Source organism: Falco rusticolus, chromosome 4, assembly GCF_015220075.1.
Source record: "Falco rusticolus isolate bFalRus1 chromosome 4, bFalRus1.pri, whole genome shotgun sequence".
Taxonomy (NCBI): domain Eukaryota; kingdom Metazoa; phylum Chordata; class Aves; order Falconiformes; family Falconidae; genus Falco; species Falco rusticolus.
The window spans coordinates 80,687,814-80,705,405 of record NC_051190.1 but is presented as its reverse complement, the minus strand read 5'-3'; the positions used below and the strand labels follow the sequence as shown (position 1 = coordinate 80,705,405).

General features: G+C 43.5%; 1 protein-coding gene across 1 annotated transcript; it reads right to left on the bottom strand.

The window, feature by feature from the left end:
- Window positions 1–3,741: 3,741 nt before the first annotated feature.
- ARL4A (ADP ribosylation factor like GTPase 4A) lies at window positions 3,742–6,253 on the bottom strand. Its single transcript, XM_037385495.1, has 2 exons — window positions 6,136–6,253; window positions 3,742–5,920 (listed from the first exon to the last, which is right to left on the bottom strand). Exon 2 carries the CDS (start codon window positions 5,834–5,836, stop codon window positions 5,234–5,236), a length of 603 nt encoding a protein of 200 aa, XP_037241392.1. The 5' UTR covers window positions 5,837–5,920; window positions 6,136–6,253; the 3' UTR covers window positions 3,742–5,233.
- Between the last annotated feature and the right edge of the window lie 11,339 nt (window positions 6,254–17,592).

Below are 17,592 nucleotides of genomic sequence, written 5' to 3'. Positions count from 1 at the left end.
GCCAACAACTGTACTTGACCTTCTCTTTTCTAACTATTCTGTCATCTTGAGCTCTTAATTCTGGTGTAGCAGGTGTGTAAATATAGCTGCGACTAAGAAACTGTATAATCCTCGCAGCTCAGGGATGATCATCTCTTAGTTTCCTGCGCTGCTTGCAAGCAGGTATCCAGTCTGGAAGCACTGTCTGGCCTCCCTGCCTACTTTTTCTCCTTAAGATTTTGGGTTTGCCTTTGAATAAAATCAGTGTGCGAGTACTCAGTGGCTGTGCCACTCGCCAGGCCCCGTAGCAAGCACGCAGACTGCAGGCAGCATCACCCAGCCACCACACAGGTGCCTTGGATCACTCACAGCGAGCTCCAAAAAACCAGGACACTGGCATGGAGGAAAGTCCAGTCCTTAATTTACTACCTGGCATTTTTTTTTCCAGCTAGATCTTTGAAACTGTGTTTTTGCTTCTTTACAGGTGGTTTAAGAACACTGACTGATGTTTTAAAGAAGGGCAAGCCGCCAGCTACAGATCAGCCTGTCATTTTGTTCTCAGATAGGCAGGGTGGCTGTGGGAGCCCTTATGACAACCCCAGGCACCCCCCTGCTGCAAAGTCAGGCTGAGCACTTCCCTTCAGTTTAAAAACACATGCAAGAGTTGATCCACACAGCTCTGCAGTCTTGTACTGTTCCTAAAAATAACCACAGCCTGCAGAGCAGCGCAAGAGAGGCAGGCCTTCACATACCTATGTCACTCAGGATTAAAAAAATAAAATAAAATGCTTTCCTCATCCCCCAGACTAAACAAACAGGAGACAATGCCCATTCACAGCTCCCTACACATCCCTTTCAGCAGCAGCAGTTGTTGTTCTGGCTCAGGGACACAAAGCTGCCAGCGGTCAGGGCCAGGCTGTATACACTGTGACCCCTCAAAAGATGAGTCACCCGTCAGTAAAGTGAAAACACTGATCCAAAAAGCACCGATTCACGCTTAGATTCTTTCTCCCTCCGAAGTAAAGGAAGATGCACCACAGCCCACACAGCTGAATCAAGACTGCATGAGGGTCCATGCCCTATATACAGGGTATGCAGATTGCCTATAGGTCTTCCACACTCTGCCTTATCAAGTCCTTCTTTGTAGCAGTATCTAAATCCTCCTGCAATGCCAACAATGACACTGGCCTCTCAACAAAAAGTTTCAACCAGACACTAATTAACACCCTGCTATTTGTAAACAAAGGATCCAGGATGCAAGTAAGCCCCTCCAAGAAGGCAGAGCTGCCTTCACACAGACCTGCCGGGGTCCAGCAGGGCTCAGCTAGCCCCCACCGGACCAGACTGCTTGCAGCTCCTCCTTGCTCCGCAGCTGAGGAGGCCCACAGAATAAACTCCTGCAGGATCAACGTGCTGCGTAAGGTGGTACAGAAGCACCAAAGTCAGGCTGGGAACACCGGACTGACTGTGGGTACTGCTTTCCACACAAAACATCAAGCATGTCTCAGAAAAACATGAAAATACAAAGAGAGAAAAGTTTCACCGATCACCTGGCTGAAACCCAGTGTTTTTTATTTTAACATGTAAATGCACATTCCAAGCAACACAACTTAAAAGTGATGTCAAGAACCTGAAGGAGTCTCACCATCCTAACAGTACTTTTTGCAAGCTGAAACAGTCATAAGCCAATACACAGCTACACAGCTAGAAAACAAGAGGCCAGATCCCGAAGGCTAGTTAACTTTAAATGATTGGGTGTGCTTAAACAGCTGAGGCAACGCCAGACCAACTTCTGTAAGCTAAGACAACGGTGATAAGGTTACAAGACCTTGTGGTTTGTTCAACAGCGCTGTACCGACTTAAAAGCAATTCCATACCTCCTTAAACTAGCAGCAGTTTAAGATACTTAACTTACCTACTGCCTTGAAGAACGGTGTCATTTGTAGCCCATTTTAGAAAAAAAATATTAAAATTGAAGTTAACTCCAGCATTGTAATAAAATTACACCTACTTACTCAGCTTCTCTAAAGATTTTCTTACACATACCAGTATTTAGGCCAGAACTGTCAAATCGTTGTGTGGAAGAGAGTGATCCCAGGCTGACAGAACTATGTCAGCAGAAACTCAGTTGGCTAAGATACTAAATGCTCTCCTGCAATCACTTGGAGACTTCGTCATAGTAACACAAAAGAGTTTCAGGTACAGCTACATTTGTATATTTTACTTAGAACAGTTACAGTAATACTCCAACAAAACAGTTCTAGTACAGATAAAGGCTCATCCCCCACTCAGTTTTCTGCCTCCAAGTCAGTATTAAACATAACAATGACATTTTAGAAACCCTACTCTCCACCTTCTCTCACTTATTCCTCCAGAGTGGCTGAGTACCGATCAGTCATGTCTTTGCACTTAAAATCAGTCACTGAAGCTCTTATACATAGAAGAGTTTAGAGAGACTGTCACCAGATAAACACTAGCATGTTTAACAGGCAGAACAAAATCCACTTGACTTTTCAAGCAGAATGACTTTTCAACTAGTCCCAATACAAGCCTAACATACTCAAAACGAAGCAATTATTATTTTGTATTGTACAGGCTGTTTACTAGGTATAAAAAGCCAGCCTGCCATCTCACCTTCCCCAGCCTACTAGTACCTGGTACTAGCACCTAGTAAGAAGGAAAATGTTAGCCAGATTATACTAACTGCACCTCAAATTCATAGGGCTCAGCATCACCAATATAGCTTTTTCTCAAAACTGTTAGTAACCTACACCTCAATGTGCCACACATTACATAAACAAATGAAACTACCAGGTTTTTGAGACATAGGTTTAGATGTTCTTCTTCAAACTTAGCAATTTTCATTTGCAGGCTAAATGAAGCATGTCTTGTCTACGATCAGGTTCTAAAGTTAATTAGAAGCTTCCGTATCTCTTGCCACATTCTACTCACTGCCATAAAATCTGAGGAGGAAATTCACGCAAGGCTTAAATACACGTGAATCTCTCAGCTTCAGATACGTGAGCCTGAAGGTACTAAATTAAGTACCACCTGTGAGTACACGTGATAAATGCCCAACATTGCCTATTAAGCATTGCACGTAACACAAAATAGGTTCAGCTATATAAAAGATTTTTCAAATTATGCAAGATCCACCACTTCAGAAAAGAGCCACTGCAGTTAATATTTCTTCTGCAAATATACAGACATGCCATTGAGTTAAAAGTTTTTAAGGAGACACCTGTAATTTATAACAGTGATATTTATGAGCCTCAGCACATTTGCAAGACTTTGGTTTTGAACAGAAATAGTTCTACTGTTATTAGAACCAATATGTGCACAGAGGTTGATGAGAACATACCACTGTAGTACAAGTAGTCAGACACCTTCTCTCTACAGACTTTTTTTGAATTGTTTATTGAGGTTTAAGAAGTCATCCACATTTCTATAAATATAGACATTACTTGAGTAAGTGACTTACAATGTCACCAGTGCAGGTACATGTATAACCAACATACAAAAGCTCCACTGGAAGCTACTTCAATTTATTCAAAAAGGACCAAGATGTCATAAAAAAACAGCTGTCACCTTTCAGTTATTGAAGACACTAAAGTGCATTTTTGGTTACCTCCTGGACAAACAGCTGCTGGTTAAAAAGTTTGATTTTTTTTTCTTTAAACATATCTAAGTTACACTGATTGACATTCAGGTTTGTAGCTGTCAACCTCCTGATACACAGCAGCAGGTAAGAAAAAATTATTACTTTGCTGGTTGAGTAAAAGGAGGAAATAGATTTTTTGCCTTTTTTTTTTTTTTTAATCTGGTATTTCCACTAGAAGTTTAAAGAGCATCTAACATTCTGATGAATTTTTACAGCACCGCTAAAGTTAGTCTTAAAAATCCAGGCTCCGTTTTAGCCCTTTTAATTGCCAGCCAAGTATCTAGAGTCACTTGAAGCTCTCTACCAGTAAGAAAAACTACCCTCCCTTTTCCATCAAGCACTATCCTGCCCGGTTAACACTGTTTGCACACTCTGTAAACAAGAACAGCTTAAAGCATAATTAAAGCAGAACACAGGCCCATCTTGAAAGTCTTCTTCCCCCACTCCCCCCACCCCACCCCGGTAGTGTCAAATGTTTGAGTGTATAAAGCATTATTACATTCCTAACCACAAAATACTTTAAGAGTCACGATAAAAAAAGCATACGGTGAAAGTGACATAGCAATACCACTTTAATAAAAGGGGGTATTTTTGGGAGATACAAGATGTGCTCTGCTAATTTTAACTCCATCTTTACTTCATTATAATTTTGTTTTATTGCCAGAAAAACCACCAGTAGAGCGAAGAATGCTGCACTGGTTAGAACCACAACAGCCAGAGTTATTCTTTACAGTTCCTTTACTGCAATTAATTTACTTTTTAACTAGATAGTGATAGTAGAAGGACATAATGCTCATCATTCAGAAATAAATTACTAATTTTGAGTAACACTTTTAAACCTGATTAGCACTTTATAATGATGAATGGCTACTTCTAAAAAAAAATAAGAACCCTACATACCAAAAACATGCTCTATGTTGGGAAACGACTTTTTCATGCTCCAGCGTGTTGTTTACATTTTTACTTGTCAGAAAGTCATTCTTTTATCAGTTGAAGAATCCACAGCACTTAAATTTCAAGTACTTGAACTGAACATGATTCAATTTCAAAAAGTGCCAAATTTAAAAAAACTACACATGTAGCCAAGCTTTCATAGAAATCCCCAAACAAGGTAAGAAACAGCCTCTTGAAATAATGGGTTACTAGCTTCATACATATTTTTAAAGCTGTATAATGTTCACCTAAACACTCCACTTACGAGCATTATAAGTTTAAAAACACAGAACGCCTTCAATGCAAATTGCTTGCAGAGGGCACCCTCAAACATGAATACAACACTAAGCAGAAAACCCTCAGTTTATTTGGCTATTTAGACATCCATGTCACATATACCCACCCATCCATTTCCTGATAGTATTACATCATCTATTAGGGCTTCTGAAATAATGCAGAGCCATAAAACTCAAAAGAGACTAGTTAAAAAAAAAAAAAGTTCCGTAACTGCACAGCCTTCCACTCGGCAAGGTCGTGCAACTGATTGTTTAACATAACTAAGCTTAACGGCATCCAAACAAGCAGGCCTGGGTTTGGAAGCTGTCTCATGTCAAATTTTGACCATGTAACTAATCTAAAATAGAAAAGTCAAGATAGAACTCATCTCTTCTTTTTCTGCTGCCTCAACATTTTCCTTCGCTTAATTATCATATCATGTAGTTTCTCCAGTCCCTCCTTGAGTCCATCTCCAATGATTGCACAGGTAGGCTGCAAATGCCAGGGTGTTGAAGAACTCAGCTCACTCATCGCTAACATTTTCTCAATTTCAGAAAGGGAGAGAGAGTTCCTCAAGTCCTGCTTGTTAGCAATGATAAGGACAGGCACTCCTTGATTTTCAGATATCCTAGTAATCTTATGAAGTTCTGTTTTGGCCTCCTCCATTCGCTCGACATCAACAGAGTCCACCACAAACACAATGCCATCGGTGCACCTCGTGTACGACTTCCACAGCGGCCTGAGCTTCTCCTGGCCGCCCACATCCCAGAAGTGGAAGGTGACCGTTTTGGAGTTGCCCAGGGTCACTTTGATTTTTTCCGTATTAAATCCTTTCGTGGGCACGGTGTTGACGAACTCATTGAACTGCAGTCTGTAGAGCACGGTCGTCTTTCCCGCGGAGTCCAGTCCCAGGATGACGATGTGGAAGCTCTGGAAGGAAGGCAGGCTGGAGAGGATCGGCGTCTGGTCCGAGAGTCCATTCCCCATCGCCAGCCGGGGCGGTGACAGCAGGCTGCCACGAGCAGAGGCCGGCTCCCACGGCTACGCTGGCCGCCGCGCTACGCCCGGATCCTGCCGACGACACAAGCGGCGTTACCCGCGGCTGGCCTCCCGTCGCCGGGGCCCCGCGGCCGTAACGCGCCGGCCAGCGCCGCCGCCCCGACTACAGCGGAGGCGGCCGCGAGCCCCGCGCCCGGCCCAGCGGGCTCCGCCGCCCCGTGACGCGGCCGCTACCGGCAGTGCGGCTCGCCGGGCACCTGCGCCCCTCGCCACCGCCCCGCGCCTACCGCTTGGCTCCGCCGGCGAGCGCGTCCCTCAGCGCGAGGAGGCGAAGGCAGCCCGCGTCCCCATGCCCGCGTGCCGCCGCTGCCGCACGCGCTGCCGCCGCTGCCGCGACTCCCCCGCATCTGGCGGCGGGGCACCTCCCAGCCCGCGCCTAGCCCCGCGCGCCCCGCCCCTCGCCCCCCATTGGCTACGCCGAGCGGCGGGGGCGGGGAGGAGGGCGAGCGCCGCCTCGCCTATTGGCCGGCAGCACCGGCCACTCACCGCAGTACTCGAATTTTACCGTCCTCGAGCGTACGCCGGGGCCGAGCGCGGCCGGGGGCGGGGCCGCGGCCTTCGCAGCGGCGGGTTCGCACCGCCCGCAGCCCACGCCCTGCCCGACGGCCCCCTCCGGCCCCCGCGCCGGGACTCGCGGGGCGGAGTCCTCGGGGAAAGCCGCCGCGCCCTCCGCCACAGCGCGCGGGCCTGTGCCTTAACGGGCGGGCGGTACCGGCAGCGCCTCACCCTCTGCGGCGGGCGGGCGGGCGGCAGCGGCGCCTCCGTCCTTAGCGCCCCGCCTCTTCGCCGGAGGCGCGTGCGCCCATTGGACGCGGGTGCTGTCACTGTAGCCCCGCCCCCTAGCGGCCCGGCAGACGGCTTGGCGGCGCCTCACAGCGCACCTGCCGGGCTGCGCTGCCCGGCCTCCTCCCCTGCGCACCCGCGCGGGGGCCGGCAGCAACGCCCCTCTCGCCGGGAGCCTCCCGGTGCGGGGCGGCCGCCGCTCCGCTCGCCCGGCCGTTGCGTCATCCTTCCCTTGCCACCGGCCGCTCCCGCGGGCGGCACGCGCCCTCGCGTCACCTAGCAACGGCTCTCAAAGCGTTAGCCCGCGGGGCGCCTTCCCCCGGCGGCCGCCCTGCCCACGTGACCCGCCCCCGCCCCGCCGCGGGGAGCCGGGCGCGCCGCAGGGCTGTCGGGGCTGCGCTCGGAGCCTCCGCGGGCTGCCCACGGCTCCGGCCCCCGCGGCGAGGCGGCTGGCGGGCCGGGCTGTGGGCCGCGGGGGAGCCCGCCGGGTGCCTTGCTGGCCCCCCTGGGCCCTCTGCGGGCGCGGGCGGGGCGGGAGGGCAGGGAGGGCCGCGGGCGCGGTTTCCTGGCGTTGGCAGCAAGTGAGAGCAGTCGAAGGCCCCAAGCCCGGCGCGGTGTTCTTGCCGCGCTCTTCTTGCCCTTGGCCTGTTCCCGTGAGACAGGAGAAGAGCAGTCCGGAAGGAGCTGGGAATTACGAAGTGTATGAAATCACCCAGTTAGGTGCCCAGTATATAGAGTTGGGAGCAGTGCTCTGGTCTGACTGAACGTACATGGCGCCTGGATTAGTTACAAGGACAGCTTCTCGCACCACAAGGATGTGTTGAGTGGCCTTTTAATATATCAGCCTGCTTTGAGCAGTGAAGTCTTTCAAAGTCTGAACCAATTACTAGCACCTAATAAGACATTTTTGTGTGTTACTGTTTCCAGAGCATAACGGGGTTTTAGAGGGGCCCTGGCCAAGTACTTCGACTTAGATATTCTTGCTGTCTCTCCATCATTCTGTTCCTTTGCATGACCCTCTTCGCTTACTGTGTTTGCCACTGTAGTTTTCCTACAGCTGTGGTGATGTAGGTGGTTACTTCTGCCTGTGTTGGATGTATACCACCTCAGTGTAAAACAGCAACAGCACACAAAAGGATCGGGCATGCTGGTTTCAGAGCAGAGCATACTGTAAGAGCCTTCATCTATAACCCTTACTTAGATAAAAATGAAATAAATCAATATTTTTGCTAAAAGCATACATTTGACTACTAATTAAAACTATTGTGCTACTGAAGGCTACATTTCCAAGTGTGTTTTCCCTACTTCATACCACAATTGTCCAAGTCTTTGACCAGCTTGCCTCCAGTAAAAGAGAAAAGGTGGCATTTTCAATATTAACTGCATTTTTTCTAGAAGACTTTCAAATTTCTTGATGTGGCTGCTGAAAAGGGATGAATTTGTAAGAATATTCTGGCAATCTTTTTTTTTTCCCCTTTGAAAGCATTGTACTTTATATTTTAAATCATAAAATTATGGTGTATAAAAAGAGAAGTAATTTGATAGTAAAAGGACACTGTATAGCAACAGAAATTCCACAGTGTGCTGTAGGCCAGGTTTCATGTTACTAAAGTGTTACGATATCCATTGTAGTTCTAGTAAAAATAGCAAAATTCTCATTTGCTTACATCTGAGATTAATGTTTCACTGCTTTTATCTTTGTTGGTTATTTACATCCTGATCGTACAGATGACTCTCTTTGAAGGAAGTGGCCTGTTTGTATAGAAAAGTGATTTTACATCTATGGAAAAGTAGGGGAAAGTTACTACAACTAAGGCCAACTAGTAAGGTTTCTGATTTGGTAGTATTTTACCCTACTTTCGGGTAGCATAAAGAACTGCACAGCATACAATGTAATAGAAAAGCACTTACAGTGACAGTAAAAGTGGGCCTTAATTATTTCTTGGATGGTTTTCAGTAATTTAAAATTGGTGGAAACCAGATAGAAATACCTTGTTAAGGAATATTACTAGAGAGAATAGGTTTGTTCATGAAACTTGACAAGCTGAACTAAATCGAATTGACCTTTATCTCCACCTACAAAATTATGTATTCCCTATTTTCAATGGAAAAATAAGCCTATTAGATATTACAGTCTTCTAAACTTTAATGTCTGATTGTTACCAAGATCTGTTCACACTTTAACACAGCTTTATAATAAAATATTTTACAATTAATTCCACAAGGAGGGATATGGGCTAGCTCTGACTTTTACTGGAGGTATTTTAATTTTAAACATAAAATGCGGAAAGATTGCCTTTATCTTTTGCTCTGCTGAAAAGCAGTCAGTACGTTGTAACAGATTTTGGTGCCCTTGAATAGGGAGGGATACAGAACTGATGATTTTACTAGAGTATAGCACACCCAACGCACTAGTCAGAGAAGGACTCTCACTGATGATGTGTTTCTTTGGAAGCAGACTTTTATGACATTTTAAGATTAGAGAGAAATTAACATCTTGAGCAAAAAAGCATTCCTGTGTTTGTAAACATATGCACAAAAATGATTCACACTGTCCAGAAAATGCTTCTGAGAAGTAGATTGTTCTACTTCTGTTTCCTTTCCTACAGTTAATTTATCTCATTCACCTGTTGCAACTTGCTCTAAAGTGAATTATGAACTCTCTGGGGCAGGGACTGTTTTTCATTGTAAGTCTTCTTAGTGTTTAGCACCTTGATCTTAATTAATGCCTGTAGGGATTTCTGTAAATCGGCTATTAAGTAACAATCCAAGTTGATCAACTCCTCCCATGCACTTCATGCTACTTTACAAAGTCAAACTACAGACTGGGCAGGTGTTATGAGGGAGTAATGGTCTCTAAATTAGTGGGAGTGTAAGAAAGCTGACACATTCAACCTCTGATAAGGTTGGTAAGGGTGAAGTAAGGCTTTGATTATCCTCTAGAAGTCTTCAATGAAGGAGGCATACAGCAAGAAATATACTTTCTTTTCAAGTATGTAGCTAAATGGGGGAGAGGGCTGTTATTAGATGACAGGTGAAAATAACTGCAATGAAGAAACGCTGGAAAAAGGCTTCAGCCATGTGCAGACTTCGTGATGTGAAATAGGGAGGTGCCTAATTTCTGTGCTGGGGTCATTTCACATACTGATACTTTTCTCACTTCCTAACATCATTCTGGCTCAGCATTCCTTAGCTCATGAAAACAACTGCAGCTTTAGTTTCTCTGGGCTAAAAAACGTCTCCCCTTTCTTTGATACCAACTTACCAGGGTAAATGGTAATATGTTATTTTCTACATATGTTTCATACATGTAGTCTACATATATTTTCTACAGAGTAAAAGGTAGCCAGGGACAAACCTTTGTGTTTCAGGAAAAAAGAAGCAGCACCTGCATAACGTGCAGCTTCTTCACTATGGTAAAATGGGATTATTTTTTAAATTCCTAAATGGTCCAGGGATACTTTGGGTTCAGGACAGGTTCAGCAGGGCCAGGCCTCCAATGCAGCAGCTATTAACTGCCTCTATGAAACTTAGTCCTTATTAGGGATATGGGCCATGAAACTGGTTGAAACATTGCCAAGAAAGAATCGGCACAGAGCAGAAAGAGAAGGCTCTTGTAAATTCTAACATTATCACGCAGCAGAGATTCACATTACCCTTTAACACGCGCGCACGTTTAACACAGGAGCGATCCTGCAGTGCCCAGATTAAAACAAAAATGCGAAGGATCATCCAACATCCACTTGCAAGGCTGCACGTGTACTTCACAAGAAAGTCTTTCATATGGAAACAGAAATTAATGAAAATTAAAAACTAACAGTTCACGAGAGGTTCACTGTTGCAAGACATTAAATCAGAGCTTTCACTGAGTGATGGTCATTGGAAAGGTAAATTCCATTCAGGCCGATATGACTGTTGTTACACAACCACATCCAGTAACACAGTGTATGAGATGTTCTTTCCAAAGCAAAGGCTTGAATTTCCTTGGGCAGATAAGCACAATAGTCCTTTTGTTTTGATTAAATACCATCATTCTGTAGAACAGGATAATGACATTCATTATCCAGTTCAATAGCTAATCACCTTAGCAGTTATTTTTTAATAATACCATGTGTTGTGAGTAACATGCAAATCAAACAAAAAGTGAAATATAAGACAAATGACCCAAATCCCATATACTACAGACCCAGAGGGATACAGCCAGAACTACACAACAGTAAAGGACAGAAGCAAATATGACCAAATGCAGAAGGATGGAGAGGAACAAACCAACTGCATCGTGGAGCTGAATTAGTTGTAAAACACGCAGGAATGAAGCCATAAGGAGAATGAAATTGCAAGGACAATGCACTGCTAGCTACAGGTAGCTGGCATACAGTGACGGGATCCCAACACCTCTGTCTGCGTGAGAGACATGTTAGCAACCTCACATCACCAATTCCTGTTGCTCTATGCAGAAACCGAGCAGATTTCTCAATGTGTGTGAAAGAGAAAATCAATTGCATTTCAGTGCAATGACATGGTAGACCTAGGCCAGGGTAATTTGTATTAAAGTATGTACTAATAATATTGTTTATTATTATTTCAGTAACCAACTGTAGCTTTGTTCAAACATTGAAGTCACTCCTCTTCAACTATACCCTAGATCAAAGAGTGGAGCTAAGAAAGTATTGCTTTGAGATGACATTATATGGTTGTAAAAGAATATCAAATCCCCACATGAAATACTACAGCAGTTTCACCATGGATTTTGAGAACCCCCTGGAAAATAAGCAGTAACAATGAAATTGCTGACAAATTGCAACACATGAAATTTTGTTCTTAAGACCGTCTCTTAAATTGACATACAAAATGTTTTGCACAAAGAAGCCTTTTATCTTTGCTATGGCTGCTGAATTCTTTTATGCTAACTTACGTGCTGCATGAATTATTTTGCTTTGATTATTAAAAAGTAGTTGGTGGTAGAAAATCTATTTCCTCACAATAAATAACAAAGCTTAGAGCAGTAGGAAACAGAGTCACTGTGTGTTACAATTTAAGTTACCACTCTGATTAGACCAGTTAATTCAACCTATTCTCATTTCATACGTACCTTCACATGAAGTCTAACATTTACATTTTACTGCCTTCATTTTTATAAATAAACATTACACCATGTAGCAGGCTAGCAAACAAGAATTCTTGCTTTTTGATACTGGCCGTCACACTGAGTTGCATCTTCAATGCTGCTTAGGTGTGCTGGCTGAAAAACAGGTGGTATCAGCTCATAAATGTTCGTAGTCATACACTGCAAGTATTGTCTCAGGGTGACTAAAATTATCTCCACCTTCCAAGTTCTGTGAATTTTGGTTGCTTCACCCTCTGCTAGGGTGGCTGTAACAGCAGTGACTCCCAAGTGTGCAGAGCACAGGGAACTGCCTGACCACTTTCTGTACGTGTGGTTGTGCGAGTAGCACACCTTCTTTCTGCGACAGGGCGGAACAGCAGAACAGCTGTCCACAACAGCATCTAGGTATTAAGGACTGGTATCGTAAAACTCTCTACCATACTGATTGTTCATTTAATAGCAGCATGTAATTAATAAAGGTTAAGCATAAATCCCGTCTTCATAGGATACAAAGTTTATAGTCACAAAATCCAAACTGAGACATACAACTAGTTATGGGGCAATTTTAAAGAGTAGAAAAAAGCATCAATGTTGCGGGTACCCCTAGTTTCCAGTCTCCTTACCCCTACTTCACTAAGCAGCTGTTGCTACAAAAAAAAAAAAACACAACACAACCCCCCCCAAAAAAAAACCCAAGCAAAGATGTTTCTTTAATAAATGGAGAAAATACTTCAGTATGTGAATAATCCTTCAGTATGTGAGTTAAGACTTCTGCACCATGAGAAATTCAAGTGTTCAATGTGTGATGCTATGTATGAGCTTTACAGCCTTGGCTTGAGTATTTTCTTCAATGTTTTTATACTGATCAAAGACATCTGTACTGATATTCACGGCAACTTGGTCCTCAGGCCTCCACCCTGACTTTGCAATACCATTTTTTTTTTTTTCTAGAACTACTGACTTGAGTCAAACATGCTTTTTTGCTGAGAGTGCTGGACTAATCAACGCTACTGTTCAAAAATCTTGTCAGTTACAGCCAGTTACAGCACCGATTCCAAGAGCTTTATTTTTCCCCCCAGAAAAGCCATGGGCACTTCAGAGCTTCTTTATATGCCACAGTTATTCCAAATAGTTTAAAATTCTGTCAAGCTGAGATTTCAGTATCAGCTACCATCTCCTCACAACGCTTCCTTCGAAGAGGGTTGCAGAATTTTTAAATATATCACTTTTCTTTAATACAATGGAAGCAGTTTGCAAGCAGATTAAAAGTACTACAATTTCAAATACAGGAGCAGCACTTGTTTTATTTTGTCCCTGCATTGCTAGATTTAATATGTGGAAGTATTTTCCCCAGTCCAGAATAATAACGGAAATACTAGTAGTACATCAGATACTGCTGTTTGCCTTGCAATATTGCTAGCACAACGTAATGATTAAGGTACAATAAAATTAAAATTTTGCTTTTCTAAAGAACCTTCTAAATACCGTATAAGTATTTAACATCTGTAAGCGCGCTGAGATTTGCTGTAATTATAAAAGATCAGATAAACAAACAGACCGTGAACAACAGAACTAAGGAAGCTTATTTTTTGGATGAGTTTGTATCTTGGTTGACTAGTGGAAAAATGCAAGTTCTGACTGGGACTTCTGACTAAGGTTTGTGGGATGAAACTTTCATTTAAGCCAGTTATTTCATAATCAGCTGTCCACTTGCAACAGTTACTTATTTAAAAGCTATGCTTTTTCTTCAGGCCCCGCATATATCCAAAAGGAAGTGCAAGGACAAGAGGCGTATGGCATTTAGGTCACAGAGTAGGACTTAGCATACAGTTAATTAAATGCTTAAATGACAAGTACAGTGCACTGAAACCTGCTCTGAGAGAATTTCAAAGACAGTCACGATTTCAAAGACAGAGCGCTGAAGCACTACTAATTTGCAGGGACCAGCCTGTCCCTGTGGCTGGCAGGAGCCGTGAGCACACGCCTGTACGCTGTGCACACAGCTCTTGGATGTGTCCTGACCCTTTTGGCAACAGCTGAGTGGAGATGACCACCCGATACGCAGGGTCCACTGTAAAAATGAGCAGGCTGTGGATCTGCAATAGCTTTGTGTCAATCAAGTTAAGTGCACACCTTGAAGATGAAATTCAGTTGCTCATCTCTCCTAAAAAAGGCATAGCAGCAATAGAAAAAGATTTCACAGAGATTACAGTGTATGGAAATAAAATTTTATGGGAGATAGGCCTGAACTCCCAGGAGGGCTGTGCAAAATCTAAGGTCTCTGCTTCAGTGTATGATGTTGTAGGTAGTACAGCGATAGTGTCACAGCTCCTTGAGCCTGGTGTTCAGAGGCAACAGCTAATGTAAATCCCTGCGGAGACAATGAAATAGAGCACAATTTGTTTGATGTTCTCCAACCACTGTTTTGTGATTTATCCGTGCTCCTAATAATTCAGGCTTGTGAGTGCTCCTTATAACTCCTGGTCACCTACAGAACAAATACGTATGGATTATAGCTACTCTCTGGCTTTCTGAAAGCATCTCTTTCTTAGATGAGTAAAAAGAAAGGCTGGCTCCCTAGATACAGGGGGAGGGTTTATTTGTATTTTTTTAAAGAAAGCAAAAATGTATTATGAATTTTAGTCAGATAACTGAGCTCTAATGTAGTTGTAATTTCCTTAATGAGGTAGTTAATAGATTAACAGTGTTCCTGGGGATAAACAACACAATATATTCTTTAACAGAGAAATTGATTTCATGTTTTGTAAACCACAGAAAACCTAGAAAGTCCACTGAGCATCTGTGCATCCGCTGGCCTCATGCTCCGTAGTGCTTGCTTCACTTCCTACCAGAAGTCATTCCCAGGCACATCGTTGCAGACTGCAGTTGTGACGCATTTGTGAGGGGTTTTCAAAACCTGTGTCACTAGATAGATCTTCTAGTCTGCCCTTTAGTCAAGAGGCATCCGAAGTGTGCAGGGGAAAATGCTTATCTGGCCCAGCAAAATAAAACCTAGATTTGCGCTACCCAATCCATTGCTGGCAAAGAAGGACAGACTGTGACTAAGAGCTACAAAGTTTCAGTGCAGCCAAAGGAGTTCTCTCCTCTGGGGTTCCACCAGCTAGCCTCAACTGCTGCCTGAAAGCTTCAGTCTCATGGGCACACCATGAGCATCTGGTACTTGTTAAGTATTGGGTATTTATTGGGGTTTCTAAAGCTTCATAAAAAAAAAAAAAAAAAAAAAAAACAAAAAAACCGAAGAAGAGATAATTATTCTCAGTCACAATACTTCAGAGTTTCAGTGAGAAATCGGTGCCTTTATTATTGTGTTCTATACAAACACAGCCAAAGGAAAACTGACCCTTATCCTAGGGAGCTCAACAAGCTTGTATTATGGTTCTGTGAAAAAAGGAGCGAGAAACAAACCAAAGAAAAGAGGAGGATGAAAGAACAAGGTTTCAGGGAAGACAAACATTGTGTGGGTAGGGAGCAGTAATTTCAACTCATTGCTTAGCTATAGTCTAGAATTTTTAAGTCTTACCAGCTCACCATGTCCTCTTTTTAAGTTAACAGTAAATCCCAATATACTTCAAAATACTTCAATGGATGCAAGACTGGGCCTACTGTTTCCTAAAGTTTAAAAGCTAAGTCAATTGAAAATTGATTTGAAAGGTGATCACGAGTGTGTTAGGCAGAAAGCTTTCTTTCACACTCCCAGGTTTCAGTTCTTGGATGGAAACAACAGTAAACTCACTTTGAAGACCTTATAAAAGCTGTCTCTGCAAAATCATTTTTACTTTCATCTCACAGAAAACATGATTTAAACAAACCACATTATACATTCCAGTTTCATCGTATTGAAAAAGAGTAGAAGTCTTTCAGAGAATATGGCACCTAACAGCTGTTGCCACTAGAGTTGTAAACTCTGCTTATGTAAAAACATGCCAAAATATTAATTTTCAAATACATAGATTTTTAAGCCTTATGTTGACATCACAGCTTCTTGTAAGAGTCTAGGTTTCCCCTGTTCTGGCTCTAATGGCCACACCGTACTACTTAGCAGGCTTTAAACAAAGTAGGGAAGGCACATAAATAAACTTAGGGAGGAACAGATTGTTCAGCTGAGGTTTTAATTACATCACTTCACTCCAGTGAATGGAGACAATACTGCCAGAGCCCGTAGTTCCAAGTTCAGCAAGGGTTAGCTCTGCAGTTTTCATCTCATCTGTGAAGGCCTTCCTCTACACCTCTGCTGGGACCGGACACAGATTAAGGAAGAGTCCAAGCAGGACTCTTAGGAAGCAGAAGCAGCAGTGCAATACTATAAACATAATCTTATTTTTTTCCAATTTACTTATTTCATTCAAGGCCTTTCTACTGCTGGGACATAAAAGCAAAATAAACCAGATAATACCTCTCCATGTAAGGAAAAAATAAGCATGGACATACTGTAAGCAGAAAGGGACTATTTAGGGAGTTCTTCATGCTTTCAAGTCTTTGGATTTTCAGTGGTGAGTAGTATGATAGATGTATAATGCCTGCAGCTCGTGAGTACATGCAACCTCAATTTGAATCATCAAAGGAAGCATCAGAAAGCTTTAAGAAGGGCAAATGGTTGCATCCTTCCTCCTATTTTAGTGATGGAAGGCCTCTGAAACTATAGGTCATTCTGCAAAAGCCTGTTACTAAGCCTTAGAGATCCTACCTGCTGAGTCTGACTTTAGGGCCCAGCCCAATTGTTTAGGGACACCGACATCTGCATGGTCTTTCATCTTCAGCACAACTCCAGACAGAGGTTTTTTCAGGTAAGCACCACTGCACTCCCTTCAAATCACTGATCTTTGAGTTCTTGCTGAGGATTGATTGAAGGCCCAGCAGTCTAGCACATAAAGCATATACATCTTTCAGTGTTTTTCAGACCTGTGATAATTCAGAGTTGAGGTAAAACGATAGCTATTAGCAGTCACCATGGAGTCCCTAACCCCAAGCTTTCACTGTTACAGAACTATGAAATTCTTCCTTTTATGTGAAACCAATAGCAGCAGCCAGCAGACATTTCAAGAGGGGAAGTACGATTGATGTGCAAAACCAAAGCCTCAAAATGTACAAGATATTTGGCAGTTTTCTTCATCCTTCCGTCTGTAGCCAGCAGGCACTTTTTGGTCCTCTCAGTTCATATACTTTGCCGTGGACAGGATCCCTCACACTTAGCCTCTGGATTAAAGCCACATCAGTGGATGTCTGCTACCCAGCATAACTCAGTAATGAAAGAAGAAAGATCCAATAAATTATCAACAGCCACAATCCTTGAGTCACCCAGAAAATACCACTTGTCAGAAACAAAATGAGCTGGACTGTGGAGAGGTGTTGTGTCGTTAACAGCAGCAGAAAAAAATAAGGACATGGGAGATCAGACAAATTGACATACCTTTTAAAAGCAAATGTTCTCACTCTCCAGGTCAACCTAAAGAGGCACCTGAGGATTTTGCTATTCCTTCTTAAACACAGCAGAGCCTTGTCTTCCTCTCACACTTAATAATACTCAGAGCAGCTGCCCCTCATCTGGAGAGGAATTCGTACGGACCTGATGCAGAGGCACCTACAGTTACCACTTACAGAGTGCTCTGACAAAGCCACCCTGAACTGTACTGCTGCAGGGGTGCTATTATTGCTCATACTGTGTTATATCATAAAAGCTTTACTTCACAGCTGAGCTGGCTCCTGCCCTTCCTCTGCTGCCCCAGTGCCACCGCTGGTGGAGCTGCACCCATGCCTCTGCAAGTCTCCAAGGCAT

Coding starts and splice junctions, on each gene's coding strand:
- ARL4A (XM_037385495.1), bottom strand. CDS start 5,836: ATGGGGAATGGACTCTCGGACCAGACGCCGATCCTCTCCAGCCTGCCT.